This window comes from Serinus canaria, chromosome Z (assembly GCF_022539315.1).
Source record: "Serinus canaria isolate serCan28SL12 chromosome Z, serCan2020, whole genome shotgun sequence".
NCBI lineage: Eukaryota > Metazoa > Chordata > Aves > Passeriformes > Fringillidae > Serinus > Serinus canaria.
The window spans coordinates 32,654,427-32,673,258 of record NC_066343.1 but is presented as its reverse complement, the minus strand read 5'-3'; the positions used below and the strand labels follow the sequence as shown (position 1 = coordinate 32,673,258).

General features: G+C 44.5%; 1 protein-coding gene across 4 annotated transcripts in view; it reads left to right on the top strand.

The window, feature by feature from the left end:
- Positions 1–11,107: 11,107 nt before the first annotated feature.
- The window catches only part of PSD3 (pleckstrin and Sec7 domain containing 3), a 120,907-nt gene continuing 113,182 nt past the window's right edge, over positions 11,108–18,832 (top strand). Inside the window, exon 1 of one of the 4 annotated variants that reach the window (XM_018920928.3) lies at positions 11,108–11,219. In XM_018920928.3, the coding sequence (XP_018776473.1) occupies positions 11,205–11,219 (15 nt within the window). In that variant the 5' untranslated portion in view covers positions 11,108–11,204. Of the gene's footprint in view, positions 11,220–14,787; positions 14,807–15,068; positions 15,202–15,442; positions 15,919–18,832 lie in introns of those variants that run through there. The other 3 variants (XM_050986513.1, XM_050986512.1, XM_009096080.4) reach the window with 3 other exon arrangements.

Below are 18,832 nucleotides of genomic sequence, written 5' to 3'. Positions count from 1 at the left end.
CCTGAAGGGGTCAGAGGATGGAGACTGGGAGCAGAACAGACAAGTTCTGCCACCATGCACCTCAAGACAGACCCTAGAGTGGTACTAAGCAGAGGAGCTGTGAGATTAAACCTCAGCACTCCTACTATCTCACACAGGAGTGGCTGTAGTGCAATGAGTGGACATGCAATGTAAAGAATGTTTGCTAGTGGGCTCGCCTTACCTGGGGATTGTTAATTTACATCAGTGTGCACCCTCTTTAAAAAAAAATACAGGCTTCTTTTTGCTTGCTTACATCTACTTACATGGGACATATTCTTTCAATAAAGAGTTAGATGAAGTTGGTGTCTTTTAATATGTCCACACTATTTCATAAAATGCACTGAAATGGTGTTCTCTGTGAATACTTCTGAAGAGACATGTCTCTTAGAATTTATTGTATTAAACCCAGAACAAATCAAATTCTTCTTGTTTTAGGTTTGGAAACATGTATGAAGCTTTGATACAGAGTCTCTCAGCTACAGCACAACTAAGGGAAAGTTTTTATGGAAAGTTCCAGTCTGGAGAAAAAGTCGCATCAGTAAGTGTTTTAGTGATTTCATGTGTAGTGTAGATCTCTCCTACAGTGAAACAAGAATAAAAACAACAGCCTAGACTGGAAAGGATTCTGTTAATTGTAATCAACGTGTAGGAAAGAATACACCTATTATGGAGAGAATCCTCCCAGCAGGCTTGGATGGCTTGATATTGGGAAACTCCTGGGTCACTGCAATGTTAGGCAAATTGGTTTAATCATTCACTTGGAAAGCTTCAAATATCAATACTTACCCAGGGGGTTCCTGGTATTCTGAAGTCCTGAACTTCCCCTTGTTTACTTGGAAGCTACTGATATCCCAATGGTTTGATGTAGTCCTCTTGAAGAACCTTGATTTTTTAAACACACCTGCAATTTTTCAGAAAAAAAATTGAAATAACTTCTAAAAGAGGACACCTGTCCACCTGGAAGTGTTTTACAACAGTGAGCTCTTCCACCAGAATTTACAACATCTGCACAATCTCCAGCTTTAAATTACTTTGGTCATCCTTTGCTCAGTAAAGCAAGTTGTTATTTCTAGAGCTGTCTGTCAAGTGAAGGAGCTGTGAACTGGAATTCAATTTGACAGACAGACTGGCAACAGCAGAACCTGAGTTTGAATCTAGATATTTCTAGCTCCATATCCCAAAAATTTATAGTCTACAAGCCCAGAACATTTTCTTCACACTTGGTAGCTTCAGTAATCACTGCTCAGGTCTAATGAGAAGGTTGACTGTTGCATTTTTGCTTTATCTGGTTGCTAGGCCTGTCTCAATACAAACAAGTTACACAGGCAGAAGGACTTACAAGGAATGCTGAACAAAAGCCAGGGTTGTTTTAATTTAGAGAAGAGGTAACTTGGGGGTCATACGATCCTTGTTCATGTAATTACAGGAGTGCTTCAGGAGAGAAAGGTATAATCTGTTCTCTCTCCTGGGTAAGATAAACGTAGCTGGCTGAAATTACAGGAAGGGAAATTTAGATTAGATGTTTTCCATTTGTTAAGGCAGTGACACATTTGAAAAGATTACATGGGAGAAAGAAGGATATCCAGGCCCAAAAATAATAGGGATGGTTAAAATGGTGTTCATGCATTCACACAGCTGGTATGGGCTAGATTAGCATCTTTATCCTATGAAATATGGACTACAGTGTGACAGTCCACAGAATGTACATGGCCCATGCAGCACGCAAGGGCAATGGGAAAACAATCGAAAGATATCCCTCAGTCTTCACCTAGCCCCCTACCTCTGCCCCTTAATCTGAGGCATTAATTGACATTTTGGGACCAAAAATACCAGTTTGTAAAACCTTGGTCAACACTTTGACGAAATGCTAAGTAGTTTACCCATGTGTTGTCATCCTTGCTAATCACCCTCAGATCCTGTAAAGCTTAATGACTTGTAGCCTTTCTTTTCTGACTAAAGAAAGTTGTGACATTTTTGAATTACTTGACTTTTCAGGTTCTCCACACACATCTTGTCTAAGATAATGTTGATTTCTGTGAGAAAGTAACTTGTATGTATACCTTAAGATTTTGACAGTGGTTTGATAACAGGCAGCTACTGCCAAGAGCCAGTCCTTTTTCTCTGAGCCTTCTACATTTTGAGTGACTACCAAAACAATCAAGGGTGCTTCAAGATTAAACATTGCAATGCAGCTCGGCCCTTTGTATGCCATGAAGAATTTCTTGCTGGGATGGTTGCAGACCTGGGAAAGGGTGAAAAAAACGGAATGAAAAAAAAGGTCAGCTCTGCTGACCTTTTCATTATTTTTTAGCTGTGATGTTGGGGCAGCAGCTTGGGTGTTCACCAAAGAGCTGCCCTTTGGTAACCAGGAGCTCTTCCCTCTGCTAGCAAAGAGAATGAAGGAATCCTCTTGTTAGGGCAGGCAGGATTTCAAAAGGGACCAATGGTGTTGTTAGTATTGAAACACCAAACTATGGCCCTTGTTTTCCTGCTGGCAGGGCACATGTACCACAAGGAACTTCTGCCAATGGTAACATTTTGTGAAGTCTCTCTTCCTACAGATTCACTCTTTTGGGCATATCTCTTGCACTTGTGTCAGTATTTCCCACCTCCCATTTGTGTCCTGCTGGATACCTTTGTCAGGGGAAAAAAATACCTAGATGAGTAAATCTCTGGCCAATACTGACTGCTGCCCAAAGAGATGTACTTCTCCCTGTCTTTGCCTTGGAACAAGCATAAATAAAGTGCTGATTTCCATTAAATTAATTTTCCATGAGACCTCTGTCCTACATTTGTTTGAAATTAGCTAACCAGTTCAAAAGATGCTATGGGAAGCAGACAAATGAACAAACAAACAGATTGCATAACCCCATAAGCTTTTGTTTTCCCAGAAAACCCAGCTAAAACAAGAACTGTTGAATCAAATTGTTGCTGCCTGTGTGTTGGTCAAGTTAGGCACTCAAGAGAAAGCCTGTGTTTCAAAAACCATGAATCGAGCAGACTCCTTGGGAGAACACACACTATAGGAATATTTTATATTTATAGTATTTGTTTTTGTATTTTTGATGAACAGAAATTCCCCTGTCCAGGCTGAATTGTGGTTCAGTGTTCAGCAGTGCTCTCAGTACAGCTTCAGCAGACTATGGGCAAAGGACATGAAGACCCCCTTATGGCTGAAGGGCAGGACCAAGTACAGAGGACTGGTGTTGGTCCCATCTGTGATGTTGCCTTCTTTTGGGACTAGAGGGAGAAGCTAAGGCAGTAGGTATCAGGATATTATGGCAAGAGGGCAACCACAGAACCTCAGTACCAAGCATTTCCTTCCAGGGCACCTTTATTAGCTTCCTTGTCATTAACATTTTAGAAGTTGAATGTCGACTTCTAAAAAAATATCACTTAGATTGAACTGTGAACTTTTTGGGTAAGGAGCAATGTTAGCAAGCCTTGTTCACACTTTGTTCTTTCTCACAGGGTACACAGTACTTACATTAATAGTTTTGGGTGGTCTGTACTGTACCTTATTTACTGCAACATGCTCTAGTCTTTGAAAGCATTCCACTGTGCTCCTTTTAAGGATGTCTTTCATCCTCCAGTGCACTCCAATCATATGAGTTTTCCCCATAGTTGTTCAGTCTAGCACTGCAATCCCATTTGAAATACATAGTGCCATAGCCTAAAGATGACTCCAGTCCATAAAAGGAGTTTTTGACTGGTGATTTTGTCTTAGAGAGTATCTTGGTGGCTTGAGATCCATTAATTGTAGGTAGAGTTGTGTGGTATGTATACTACAATCTGCCAGGGTTCTGATCTATAGGAAAACCCAGTCTTGTGGTGGCTGTTAAGGCAGATTGTATCCCTCTGCTCACTTCCACTACCTTCCTCTGCTGGATCTCCAGCCACATACTTAAGCCAGATTAAAATGCTGGGGTCTATGCCCAACCCCTGCCAAGTCTTGTAAAGTAGTGCTTGGAGCCCAGAGGTCTTCTGGCTTTATTAATTTCAAAAATGACTTTCTAAAGAGTATAAAAGTCCTTTGACAATCGTTTTTGCTGGGTTATCTCAGTGCACATAGCACAATGAGTCTTTCCATGTATTTGAATGTTTCATGTCCAGAAGAAACCCTTGTTGAAGTACTTGCAAATCCTCAGGCTGCATCAAGTACAGCTGTATGGCTTGAGGTCCATAGCCTCAATACAAATATTACCTTTGTGATGTACATGTTCCATTAAAAAAATGTATTCCCTGCAGGAAATGCAGGGAGAATGCAGGAAATGCAAAAATGATTCCTGTCATACCACCAGATGATTTAGTAGTTGTGTGTCATCATAAGCCTGCAGTGTTTGTTTTCTTTAGAGATCAAAGCCATTATTTAAGTAAGTTACTTTAGCAATAATCACATTCCCATAATTAGAAGTAGAAGGAATTTCCATTGTACTCTTGGCTTTTGCTAACATCCAGTGCAAATCTGTTTGTTTTTCATAGGTGTATCTAAAGAACTGCTGGATGAGTTCTTTGGAAAAGCTTTTTATATTTTACCTTCAGAAAAAACAGTGATCTTCTCTTGGTATCAAGGGAGACACTAGCACATTTACAAGTACTGACTTGCAAAGAGAGACAAAAATCTTCCATCCAATTCAAAAAATCCACTCAAACTCAAATCCAAGATGTGAGGTTTATCAATCTGAGCTCACTGATTGAAAGGTTTTCCCCATTCAAGAAGGGGGATGTAGGGACAAACCTGAGTGCCTCAGGAATATAATTCTCTTCTTTTTCTGTCCAGTTTCAACAAGTCCAGGCAACCTGGGGAAATTCAGGTCCTCCCTGACATCTCATTCCACAGAGTTCACTCCTGAGGCAGCTGGGCTGGCTGTCTATTTTGTGGCCACTACAAATGTAGATGCATTCAATAGAGTTCTTGACCAGCTAAAAATGTGAATGTGGCTCTAAGACGTTTGGGTCCTGGATTTATAAAGTAGTGGTGTGTCTGTCTAATTTAATGTATGTGACTACCTGCAGTGGGACTGAACCGTGTGTTTTAGTGGGGACTGAGAGGCGCCTAGCTGAAAGACATTTGGTTTATTGCCATGCAAAGAGCAGCCTTTTCATACTGAGTGTAACACTCCCATGCATCTGTGGTTTGATCGGGTCATTTAACTTCTCTACCTCAGTTGTTTCATCTGAGAAGTCAGATTGCTAGGGCTTGCATTTTTGACAAGTGGTGTAGGAGGATTAACTCATGAGTGTACACTCTGGACTTCAGACAAGCCTACCAGTATGAAAAACTATAATTAAGATTGCTTGTCCTGTACTTGAACACACTTGCACACAGCCTTATCCTGAGCACAGCTGACTGTTTGCTACCAGTACTTAATGCAGTGGAGGCTGAATGTGCTCAATAGGATTGGAATCAGACTAAAAATTTACTTTTAAGACAGCCATTGTAAATCCAAAGTTTGGGAAGAACCAAGAGAGACTGCAAAGGCTGAGGCAGGCAGTGATAGCTTTCCACCGATTCCAGCAGGCTTTGAATGAAGCTTGTATCTCCCACAACTGGCTCAGGTAGTTATCATTCCTCACCATACATACTTTTTCATCTTCTGCTTCTCTCAGAAAACAGGAATCCAGGAAGTTTTTCAAGCCATAAGAGACTATTTCTGATGTCAAGGAAAGGGAAGAAAACAGCATGTTGCTTCTGTACCTAGCTATCAAAATCTAGCATTCTAATTAAAAAATATATAAATGGGAAAAAATGTGAAGGATTGGAACACATACTTGTTGAACTTGTGGAACTTGAGCAGGCTTTTTTTCCTTGGAAAAAAAGTGATTCAATTGATCTTGAGATAATTAGGGAGTTGTAAATCTGGCTTCATGGAATTGTAAGAAGTCAATATGGCAGTGGATAAAAAGAATCAAGATTTTGGAAACAAAATAAATAAGGATTTTTGGATTTAAGGAAGTCAGGAGCAGCTCATTTGTTACACCTGTAGATACTGTATCCAAATGGTTGTGGTAGGTGATAAGGACTGATAAATGACAGGCAAGGCCCATCAACACCCTCGGCTGTTCACATAAAACTTGCTTTGGAGGAAATTGAATCTCCATGCTAGAGTATTGCACAGTCTATTTCTTTGCATTCCTGGTGAGGATTTTCTGGAAATAAGGGGAAGGGAGAGATAGATGCTGTATAGCAGCTACTCTGACTTTTAGTGCAGGCATCTGGGGAGCAGAGGAAGATATATGCAATGGCGAAAGCTAATGCTGCAGGCTATAGCACAGGAGCAGGTGAGAGCTGCTTTACCCAGTTGGTGATGGAAGAGTAAGGCTGAGGCAAAGAGTAGGGGGAGCAAAGGTGATAAGAGCAACTAATTTGAGGGAAAAAGGGTAGGAAGAAAAGTTGAAATGCAAAATGATGCTCTTTGGCTAGAGCACTCTGTCTGCAAAGGGCGTGCGTGGTTACACGTGGCATTTGGCACAACTGCAAAATGGCAGGAACAAATGAGAGTGGGGTGGGTAAGAACTTCCTGTGTCTCTCCTGCTGCTTCAGTTAATATGAAATGTCAAATCTGTGCCCCCATCTCACTGATGAAGTGTTGGCTCCAGGTCATCAGCAGGGTGGTAATTAACAATTAGCTGGGGAGAGAGCAATACTAGTAAGATAAATTATTCCTTAGGAGGTAGGGAACGTGATTGTTGGGATGTATAGCAGTGAGGCTGGGACTCTTCACCAATAGAGTAGTAGTGCTACAGAGCAGGAGACCAGGGAGACTGAGAGCTCCAGTGTTGGGGTATGGGTTTGCATGATGTAGGAGCCAGGGCCGTAAGGAGAAAGAGGTGGAGTAGGGTTGTGAGGATATGAGGTGGTACAGGAGACAGTGGACATTTAGAGGAGGCATGCTGACATTGATTTTTGGAGAGGGAAGAGAGAGAGATGAAAAGTTTGAAAGGAAGTTTGGTAGAAATTGAATCCACTTTGGAGAAGAGCAAGAAATTGTAGATTTACATCAGAAAAGAGGATGTGAGTCTTCCCCAGTAGCCAGTTTTCCATCCACATACTCAGTGTGTGATGCCAGGCATAGTGTCCCTGTCTCTTGATGCAAAGCTATGCTTCCCTTCTTGCTCTGTCCTCCCAGGCACCTCAGGGCAGTTGTTTTTTTTCGCCTTTCCATCCCTTCATATGACCCTTCCAGGCTGATATTAGCCCAGTAGGCTGTGCAGCAGCCTTGTGTGGCAGGCTGCCCCAAGAAACCAGCTCCAGAAGAAGAAAACACCATACTCCCCCATGCTTGGGGGAGCCCAAGCAGAGCACACTGCACAGCAGACCATATGTTACCATGTTGTTACCATGGCACTGCATCACAAGAGTGGATGTCTCTGGTGTCACACTCTGGCTTACACATGATACTTCTGTCTCAAGTCTTTGTCAGTTTTGGCTCCTGTCCTCTGCCATGGGAATGCATGGTGTTTTCCTTTGTTTAGAAAATCTGCTGAGAGATTTGCCATCTGAGGCCTTCCAGTTCTGACCAAAGCCAATAATGATCTGTTCACACTGGCTAGGGTCACTCTGTCCCAGTGAAATGGGCTTGTCCCCATTTAACTTTCAACCTGTCATTTGTGACTGATGCATGCTCACTGCCTGGGCAGAGCTGGGGACGGATGTGGATGTGCACATCCATTTCCACCTTTCTGCTGTCAACACCCATTGCTGATTTGTTTAAGCAGAGGAAGTGATCTTGTTAGTACTTTTCTTCAGAGCAATGTTGTTTGTGCTTCTGACTGGAGCATTTCAGCCAGAGGCAGCTGTATGAACATGCCAGAGTTACAGACCATAATTATCTCATTTTGGAGAGGAGAGTGGGGTGTTATGCTTTACGTTTTCCCAGCTCTGAAGACTGCTTGTTGCATGTCAGTGACACACAAGTGTAGCTGCAGCAGTCCACTGACTCGAGTTTCCAGATGCTAATAATCCTGCAAAAAGCTGCTGTCTACCCTACCAAAAAAAGGGCCATTGAATAAATGTTTTTTTCCCCTCATGTCTCAGTGGCTTTGTATCTCATGTGCAGTCTCAGTCCTCTCAACTATCTGTACCAGGATAAAGAGGACACTCATGAAAAAGGGAAGATTGTACAGGAGACTCAACAGGAATATGCTAGGGTCTAAGGAAGCCAAAACCACAAAGCCACCATATCTTGGCTTGAAATGTATGCTTCCCTTGATGATAGCATACCATACAGTTACAGTATTTGGCACCTCCTTTTGGAGGTCAAGACCAGAAAGATTTCTGTGAGACTGGCTAAGGCTTACATAGAAAGAATAATGCTCTGTAGAATCACATATATTGTTCAGGAGGGTAAAAGACCACCTGGACCGTTTCTCTTCTGCTCAAATACAGTGTTTCCTCACCTGTGTGTTTTAATGCACTTTTGAACACCACTCCTGATATTTATGCAAGACATTCTTTTTTCTTGTGGCTGATAGACTAGATGTGCTACTTTACTAATGAATCCATCTGGTTACCAAATGCAGGCACAAAGTAGAGATGGCGGAAGGAATCAGTGAGTCTGGGGAAGATGAGGCTCTGAGTGGAAAACTCCTAAGAGTAGCCATGCTTAAGCAGAGGTTTTTCATTTATTTTGAGATGGCCTTTGATAATCGGATTCAACAGATGAACATAAGGTTCAGTGCTTCAGCCTGAGAAAGAAAGGTGTCTCTTTCCTTATATGATCCCTTGCTTTTCTACTGTGCACTGTATCCTCTGGAAAAAAGCTGGGGGAGATGTGCCTGCCAGATTGACTTGTGGGGCTGATGGTTCTGATGTGATGCATGTCTGCAGTACAAGGCAGTGTGTGCTTGTTAAGCTAGGGCAGAGTTAATTTCTTCACTGTAGCTGTTACAGGGCTGGTTTTTGATTCAGCATGAGCATGGCGTTAATAACACACTGATGGTTTGTTCTTTGCCAAGTTGTGGTTATCCTAAGTCAAGACAATTTTTCCCTTGTTTTGTGCTCTGCCAGGGAGGCAGTATGCAAATGAAAGTCGGGGGGAGCATGGCTGGGACAGGTGACCCGAAGGGCTGTTCCACACACAGAACGTCATGCTGGGTATTTGAAATGGGGGGAGTTACCTGGAAGCAGGGATGATCTGGTTTCAGGAAGGGGAGGTCTGTCTCAGTCAGTAGTGGTGAGCAATTTCATTGTACATTACTTGATTATTTTTTATTAATGTTTATTACTTATCATTATTATTTTATTTTCCTTTATTTTCACTATTAAAGTGTTCTTATCTCAACATGTATTATTTGATTATCCTCCCCATTCCACAGGGGTGAGGGAGGAGAAGGGAGGAGGCTGAGGGAGCAGCAGCATGGTATGTAATTTCCATCTGGGCTTAAACCATGACACAGTTAAAAAACTCTTCCCTTATATTCTCCCAATGCCAAATCTATCTTTGCCATATGGATAACACTGCAAAGAAACCAAAATGTGATTCTGTTCTTTACCCTCTATGTGGCAAGTTGGGGGAAGGGAAAGAGTCTTGGTGATTTGATCCCTAGAAAACTCCATCTAATGATCTAATGTGGCAAAGATCCAGACAGAGAAACAACACCGAGCTCCTGGGAACTGGCTGAAATTTCCTTTTCCCTTCCTCCACTCTTGGTGTTCCCCTTGCTGAAGTATCCTGAATTCCTGGACCTGGCCTCTTGCTTGCCTGTTAGGAGCAGGATGGAAGGCCTTCCCCTATCCAGAGAGAAGGCTAGGTTGTACCCTTAGTGCTGGGGAGCAGCAGGAGCAGGATTGCTAGGGTTTGGTAGCCCCGGAACGACTGGTTATTTCTCTGTCACTTTTGGAGATGCTTGGGAAGAACATGGCCAACCTCAATCTGGCTGGAACCCTTCCTCATGGTGTTCACTGTGGCAAACTTTTCGTATGGCCCCTAGGTTTCACCATGATTGCTGCATTTGGCTGCCACTTTTGAAGGGAGTTGGCAAAGAAAATATTTAATGACGTGTCTCTGCTTTGGGCTCATTGGTTCCACACAGACATCCAGGAGCTGTGGCTATTTGTTGGAGAAGGGACAGCAGCCTTTTGAGAAGGTTGTACCCCCTACAGATGAGCTGATTTCAGGCTCCTGCAGTCCTTTCTAAAAAGAAGGCAAAGTGACAGATTTGCTAGACATGGGGAAGAGTAAGGGTTAAGATTAAGAGAGGACGTGATAGTAGAGACCCATGAGGTAACCAAGAATCTTCCAAAGCAGGGATATTCGGCAGGGTTTTCTGTGTTCTTCAGTTTGACTTGAGCTAATAAGGAGATTTCTAAAGACTCACTCAGCAGGGGAAGTACTGTAAAGTCCCTGGTTTTGGAAGTAGGCATAAAATTGGAGATTTCCAAACTTTGATGGATAGAATAGCAAATTCAAGATTTCCCATCAAATGGTCGAATTCTGGCTAGTTACTGAGCTCTCTGGGCAGGGAATGTTGGTCATTTCCTTTCCTCCCATTAAACTTATCAGATGGAGGACAGAGTGAAGTGAAATCTTTGGATTGTTTCCTGGCCATAGCAAGACTCCAGAGAATTGTCTATGAGTGAAGGAGCAGGACAAGAGTCAGTTAACCCATAAAAGGGAAGTTTCCAGGAGCTCCGGGTATGAGGCCAAACAAACCTGAAAACCTGTGAGGAAAAAGCCAAGTGAAGAATGGTGATACTGTCGTGGTGTGCAGCATACACCTTCTCACAGTGAAGCTGGCCAGCTAGCCAGTGTGTCCACTGGCTCATTCCATGGTGTAGCTGTCACCCTGGGCTTTACTATAATAATTTATACCTCAGTATTTAAAAAAAAATAATAGGTTACCATCTTTACACATGGTATTTTTCTTACACTGCACCTCACCTCCAAGTCTGCTGTTCCCCTTGTGGTGTTGCTGCTTCTTTTCCACCTTTAATTCCAGGAAAAAAATGGTTGTGATGGCAACTATGTTTTTCTGAGTAAAAGAAAAAAAAAATGTTTTCCCAGCTGTTTCCAGAAAATCCAGACACACGAGGAAAATCCAGTAAATTATTAACTTTGTCTTTCCATCTGTAGATAGTGGTGTTTCTGGTTAGGCTTTTTAAACGATATTACTTTTTTATATCTTTAGCCTTCTTCTCCCTCAAAACAAAAGAGAGTCTCTTTGATTTGAAATGCAATGTCATGAGAAATTTTATGGTGAGTACCTGAATGACTACTTACTTGTGGTTTTCTGTCTTTTGAATAAGAAAAGATTACTTGGAAGTAAGTTTCCTGTACTATTTCCCTGTGACGGCAGCTTTATTGGCAAAAAATGACAGAGTTTATGCATTGGTTACTCTTTGCAGAACACTGAATTTAATACACTCCTTTTTTTATTTTTTCTTCTTTTTTTTTTTCTTCATTATGGGGAGGTATAGTGAGGTAGGGTATTTCCAGCTGTGAATTTTTGACCCAGACAAGTTTGTCAAGTTTGTCTTAGAAAGTAGAGGGGAAGAGACTGGTGCCATCTGGCTGGAACAGGCACTGACACAGCAATGCTCAATCCATATATCCACTTAGGGGCCTCCCTGCTGATGAGAGAAAGCATCCTATGACCCCTGTGTTGTGACCAGAAGCAGGTTTGACCCATGTGTTATAGTCAGAAAACCAGGTTTGGTTTGTTGCCCTGTTCCCACTCTGGTGGTCTAGTGTGGGCTTGCTTGACAAGCACATCTTAGCAGCCCTTGACACTGCCTTTTGTACCCATTTTCCTATTTATTGACTTCCTGTTTTCTACTCAAGACTCTTTGCAAACAAGCAGTCCACCATAACTGCTTTTTTGCCCAGGGTACCAATTTTGCTACCTGGCATACCCAAACTTGATATTTTCAATAATGTGACCTGGACAGTCTCAGCTGTCAGCATTACTACAGCACTGTTGGCTTTGCAAGGCTCCACTCCCCCACATACCCCCAGCAACTGCCTTTGCACTTCGGCTACTTCTCACACAAATCCCTCTTATCCAAGCTGTGGAATCCAGCTGTCCCTTGTGCTGCTTGCACACTTTTGTCTGCTGCAGCCACCAGCTTCTGAGATTCTCTCCCATTTCCCATGCCCGCCTCAGCCTCAGCCCAGACCCATGCACATCATCTACTCAGTGCTGGCTCCCTGCTACCCATAACTTCCCACTGGGGAATTCAGAGCAGCTTAGCCACTGCACAGGCTGGACTTTACTGCCATCTTCTGAGTTTTTGTTGGTTTTTTTTTTTTTTAATTTCTGTTTGGGTTGTTTAAAGATACATGCTGTATGCTCAAGACTAAATTCTTTAACAATTAAGAGTGCTCTCTAACTGTGTATCTCATAACTGCTTAGAAAGTTGCCAGGTTTTGTGGCAGCTTATTGTGACTTTTATTTTTTTTTAATATAACCACTTGAAAATTTATATCAAGCATTTGTACAAAAAATAAAGATTTCCTTCACAAATGTACTAACCCCACCATATTTCTCTGCTGATTGCCTATTCACAGAAATGTTTAGGATTTAATATGGCCCTTCTTCAGAAAACAATGATCAGTGGTGTAAGAAACACCAGTTTGTGCCAATTTCAGGACTCTATCACCCTCCTTTGCAGTGAAGCTAACCACAAGAGCTGGATGCTCACATAGCAGAGGCTTGCAGGACCATTCTGCCCCAGGCTGGCAAGTGCTCTCCCTTCCCAGTCCTTTGGCACAGAGCATATTCCGGGCAGCCTAAATGTCTGTGTGACTCAGGCCAGATGCCTGGATAAGAGAGAAAAGGTCAAATATTTCTCGGCACAAATAGGGGGTGGGAAAGCTCCAAACTGGAGGGCAGTGGCTGCATCAGCCACCTAGGTACCCAGGCAGGGGATGTGCCTTGCAAGGGACATCACCAGCCCCTGACTCCAGCCCTGCTTTTGCTCCCAGCTGCCTCCTGGCCTGCAGTTGCATGACCTCAGCCTGACAGGGAAGAGGCAGGCAGAGTGCATCAACTCCTTGGAGACCCAGGCACTGGGGTGGTTTCTTTTTCCGCTGCATTAGCCATCTCAGATGTGGCACAGATGGGAAATCTGCGGCCTGTGCCCCCACACCGGCTCCCTGGGCCCCCAGGGTGTCTGACAGATGGGACAAAACCCTGGCGGGGCCAAAACATGTTTGTCATAACAGCTGTGACTGGGGGAGAGGGGTGAAGCCCATCAGCACATCGCCCAGCCCTGTAGGCACAATTTAGCCTCAGAGGATGGGCACAGAGGAGCTGCATCACTGGGACCTCTTCAGGACCCTTGCCAGCTGTTTCAGGGGATAGAAAGACAGGTTTTCACCCACCTGTTCCCAGAGGACAGAAACGACTGCATTGGAGTGCTGCTGAGCGGGCAGGGAGCAGGTCTTGTGCTGCTCCTGGGATGGATGGTTAAAGACAGCCGGTGGTGCTGGGGAGCAGGTGAGAGGCTTAGAGAGGGGAAGTTGTAGGGAAAGAGCAGAATGCCTTCTGAAATACAGTGTACACCAGTGGCAGCCAGATGACAGAGGCAGTGCACTCTGCTGCCAGGTGACGTGGATGTAAAGCAGAGGCAGTACTGTTTGGGTGAACGTGGAGCTGGAAGTGGTGAGAAACCATGGGTTCATTTGAGGAGAAGCAGTGAGAACTCTGTATTGACACAGCCCTGTTGGGAAGAGCGTGGGGAGGTGCTGCTGGATGGAGCCCCCAGAGAGGCTGGAAGAGGCCAGAGATGGTGCTGCTGCCCGTCTTACTGCCAAACAGGGAAAGCTTTAGGTCAGGGTGCTTCAGGCATTATGTCTGGACATGCTTTCATCCTGTTGGAAATGGATTTTTTTCCCCATGGGCTTGAAGAAAGGCTGAGATTGCCCAGTGCTGGCAGGGAGGGTGGCTCTGGCACTGAGCTGTGAGGCCAGTGGGTAACAAGGCAGGGCTAGGCTGTCTCCTCAGCCACAGAGGTGCTCCTCTGCCTGGGTGCGGTACACTTAGGTCAGTGACTTCATGGTGATGCACTTCTACCACCAGCACTGTCCAAAGCCTTTTAGAAGAGCACAGCACTAGAGAACAGCCTTGCCTACCACCTAACACACAGGGTTTTTTACCCATGCTCAGAACGAAGCAAATATACAATGTGTTCAGTGATTCCTGGCCCTCAGAGATTTTTCCAGAAAGCCTATCCTCAACCTTGATTGGTTAAAACCAAAGAACTTTTCAGAAGTTTCAGTTTTCTGCTGCTGAACAAAACAAAGATATACTGAACTTACAGAAACTGACATCCTTCTTTATGTAGTCTGCTAGCTACTTCTGTAGTGAACTCCTCTAACTGGGCTAATGAGATCTGGGAGTATTTTCTAAAGCGCAGATTTTGACAGGGAAACCCCACTTTTACTTAAAAGAACAAGGCTCAGAGGTCCTAGTTATGGAGAAATTCTAATGATGTGGCTGAATGCTCTAAAACCTGACGATTCAAGAGAGCTTCTAGCGAACTGTGAAAAAAACAAAAGTGGAAAATCAGTTTCGAGTGTTCAGATGGGGTTACTCCAAAGACATGTGTGCTCTTCTGCTTTTTGAAGGAGAACTGCGAGGGAAAGCCCCAGGGCTGAAAAAGGCTTCCGCTTTTTTTTTTTTTTTCTTCTTTCTTTTTTTTTTTTCTTTTTTTTTTTTTTTCCTCTCCCAACAACTGCGAACTGCACTGAGGGGATTTAAGAGCAGAGTACGGCATGTCCCAGTCCCCGCGGGCTTTGGTCGTGTTCCTACCCAGCGCCGCTGCTGCGGGCACGCGGTCTAGGTTGTGCTTTTCACTCTATTGCTTTGCTAATCCTGAAATAATTCCCTTTTATTTATTTAATTATTTAAAATCTTTTCAAGGAGCACGTGGTGCACTCCGCTCCCCTCCCCTGCCCTCCCCTTCATCGCGCCCACCCCCGCCCCCGTCTCCCCTGCCCTCCCCTCCAGGGCCGCCCCGCCCCGCCGGGCCCGGCCCGGCCCCGCCGCCCGGCCCGCGCCGCTCCGCGCCCACCGCGCCGGGGCCGCCGCGCTGCCCGGCTCCGCTGCGGGCCGGGGGCACCACGGCACGGCACAGCCCGGCTCGGCGCGGCGCGGCTGGGCTCGGCGCGGCCCGGCGGGAGGGCGGCTGCGATCTGCCGCGGCCGGCGATGGGAGATGGAGGGAGCCGGCGGTGCGGTAAGGGGCGGCGTATGCCCGTGCGGGTGCGGGGGTTGCGCTCAGCCGGAGGCACTTTTTCCCATTTACTTTTGAATTTTTTCTTTTCCCCCACCTCTTTTTTCTTCTTTCTGTTACCCTTTCTCTTTTCTTTCTTCCTTCTTCCCTTATCCCTTTTCCTCTTTCCTTTTATTGTTTTCCTTTCCCCCTCTTAGTTTCTTTTCCTTTATTTTTTTTTTTTTTTTTGTAATCCTTTTCACAGTGCCCTAAGAGAAAAAATGTCGGAGCCCACTTCTGTGCTCGTAACTGCTAGATCCCGAGAGACACCAGCTGCGGCAGAGAAGCTGCACTCAGGGCTGGGACTCTGAGCCTGCACATCGTGCAGTTCGTTTTGCCTGTGTCTCCAAGTAACTTGTCTAACACATCAGCACTGTTGCTGCACTGACAAATTCTCTTAATCTAGCCAAATTCTTGTATTAAACAAGACGTTGTCAGAAAAGCGTTTGGCTGAGTAGTAGCATTGCACTTTCAGAGCAAGAGTGGGATTGAGAAAATTTCACCAAAAGTGTAAAACTGTATAATATTAAACTACCCATGCATGCTCCTGTGCAGTTGAAGTATTATCTTCATCCTTGCTCCCGGGAACTGGAGCTACACTTTTCAATGGGAACATAAACTTATATTTGAAATGAGTTTGAACATAACACAAACCCACTGAAGTTGCTAACTCCCATATAGGTGAGTATTTCCGTGCTATAAACATTAATTACCTGTCTGCCACAGGGTCCAGTTATTATATTGTCAGGCAAAGCTACATGTATATGTAATTGAAGTGCTTTGGGTGTGTAATAGGCAACTGCAAGTACTCTTAGTTTTGCAGTCTCAGTCACACTTTAATTCTGTCTGTGCATAGGGCCATTAACACAGAATGTCAAATGCAGTATTTGTAATGAAACTAGAGGTTGCACACCCAATGTTTGAAGCAATTGTAATAGACTGCTGAGAGTCATCCAAGCCTTTCTGGTTTAGCTAGTAGAAAGAAGCCTCTTTCTACTCCAAATGCTTTTTCATCAGTCATATCCTTAGTTGATGTGTTTCAGCAGATGTTACCATTTTATTGCTCAGTGAATCTGTCCTAGCTGTTGGTTTACACAGACAGTGAGTTAGTTTTGGGGCATACTGCTGATGGGAGAGAGGTGAAGTTAATCATGTAGGAGACTCTGTTCAAATGATCCCATTCAGTTAGAGCCTTGGTTCATTGGGGAATGTGAGAACATTGTTTGTGGTAGTGATGATGATAAAAAAAAAATCCAGGAAACTTACATGCTGCTGTTTTCAAAATTTGAAACAAGTTTTGAAACAAAAAGCTAGGACTTCTTAATCCACACAGAAAATTTTGCATAACTGATCTGTGTGAAAGTGGTTCTCTTGAGCTATTTGTGCTTATGTGGATTGTTTGATTTACTGTTTCCAATTTTCAATTTTCAGTTTGATCTCTGTGCCATCAAAGTGAGAAGGAAAACAGCAAGGATCTTCTCAAAGTGAGAAGGAAGAGTGAGGATCTTAATGAACGTACTAGTGGCTTTTTTTCCCAGCAAATCCTTCTTTACTGTTGTCAAGGTGCACAGCTGAAGGACATGGATGTTGTTTTTCCCCCCCTGCCTCCACACCAACACAGTCCTTTCTATTCTTGCCCATCATACCAGGAAACTCTGGCAATTGATTTTGCAGCTTTGATATAAGACATGGTTTTGGGTTTGATTCTTGTGGGCTGAGAGGCAGGCTCTCTGCAAGAGTGCCAAGGAGCATCTCTGCAGGCACTTGTCTCCATGCGTGTGTTCTGAGACAAGTGCTGGAAGATTCAGCATTTAGGCAGCACAAGTTCTACACCACACAAGGCCACCAACACAAGCACTAAATAAGGGTGCTTGGGCCATGGTGGATAAACTGTCTTTGTGCTTGCACAGTAGCTGATTGCTTGAAACCATCCCTGCTTCATGGTTAGACAGGCTAGCAAACCTGAGGGCTGGAGTGATTTTTCTCAGGCATGTGTTTCTCTGAGGCTTGTGTTTCTCTTTTGAGAACCTCTCTTTGCTTGCAAGGGTCTTGAGAGAGAGCAAGAGGCTGGGGGTACTGCTGGGTCCTGATTTAAATGTAATTTAGAGGTAGCACAATGTAGTGGCCTAGTGAAGGGAGCCCAAGAAAGGGAGGGAGGGGGTAGTGTCTGCATAGTATTAGGTGGGAAGGTCCCCAGGGTATCTGGGGAGCCATCTGCCACGCTGCTGTTCTTCAGCTGAGGCTGGACAAACCTGTGAACTGCTGCCAGAACTCGAAGATTGGGGCTGTCAGAGTATCCTGCTCCAGATCAGCTCTGCGTTGTGAGTGCTGAGGATCCCCAGGGTGCAGCCGCTGTTAGAGTTGTTTGGTGAGAGTCTTGCTGAGCTCACCCAGCAAAGGTGGGAGTAATGTTCCTGGGCTCAGCAGGGACGCATGCCACCCACTGCCCTGGAAAGGACATTTCCTTGCAGATGGTCCCTGATGGAAAGCTGGCTTCTGGTGGAACAGGGATTTCTCGATCTGCCACCTTTTGATCTGATTTCTCGATCTGGCACCAAGACCTGCTCTGTGACCTGGGTGGTTCGTTGCATCCTAGTGGGTTATAAAATTGCATGTGGCTCATTCCCTTTGGAAGTTTGACTGAGAAGGGGGATGTGTGCTAGGGAGCTTCTCTGGGCAGTCACCATACAGCAAAGTGAGCCTGCAGATAAACAAATTTAGGTGTTGTGCAATTTGTGTCCTAAACTTCTGAATATCTTCCTAAATGGATTGATGCCCGTCAAACCCCATGTTCACAAAGACTGCTTCCACTCCTTATTTTCCTGTTTGTAGTGATGTGAAATTGGGGGGTGGGGGGGTGTGTGTGCGTTAGAAATAATTTTCTTCTGTTAGATGAAAAAGCTGTTTGAGACCAGCTCAAAGTGTCTGCCTCATACTTTCATTCTGGATGTAAGTGCCTCTCAGTAATGGCACTGTTTGAAGTATCCTTCTGCAGTATGTTTCCAGTTACTTTCTCTGAGTGCAGCTCCTCCTTGCTCTGAGATGTTTCTTGCTATTTTGCCAGCTTCTGTTCGAGACCACAGACTCCTATGATGCTAATGCATCCAAACATTTATTCTCTTCATTATAGAGATGAGCAAGGCAGGTTGCAGATGGTGCTTAAAAGCAGGGTGGGGTGAGAGCTAGCCCTCTGGTGCAGGCTTGGTTGCTACAGGGTTGAATCAGGAGTCAGAGGAGTTCCTGTATTATCTAGCCCTTGAAGCTCGAATGGTTTCTGAATTGACTGTACTTCCTGGATGCTGTAAGTAAAAAAACCTGTTTGGGCACTGGATCGGGCTGTCCATCAGGGATCAAGCTGTCCATCGGAATGTGAACACTGCATTTCCACTTCCACTGAATACCTCAGCCACCAGTGATGGCTGTGGGAAGTGTGTGGCTGCCTTTGCTAACTGCACAAAAGACTTTCAGTGTTGTAACTTCTGAGCTAAGCCAAAGGAAACCAGGCTGGACCTGGCTTCTGAGGATGGTCTGCCAGGGCAGAAACAGTGGTCACTGCCATGCTTGCTGAGAACATCACATCATAGCCACAGCAACT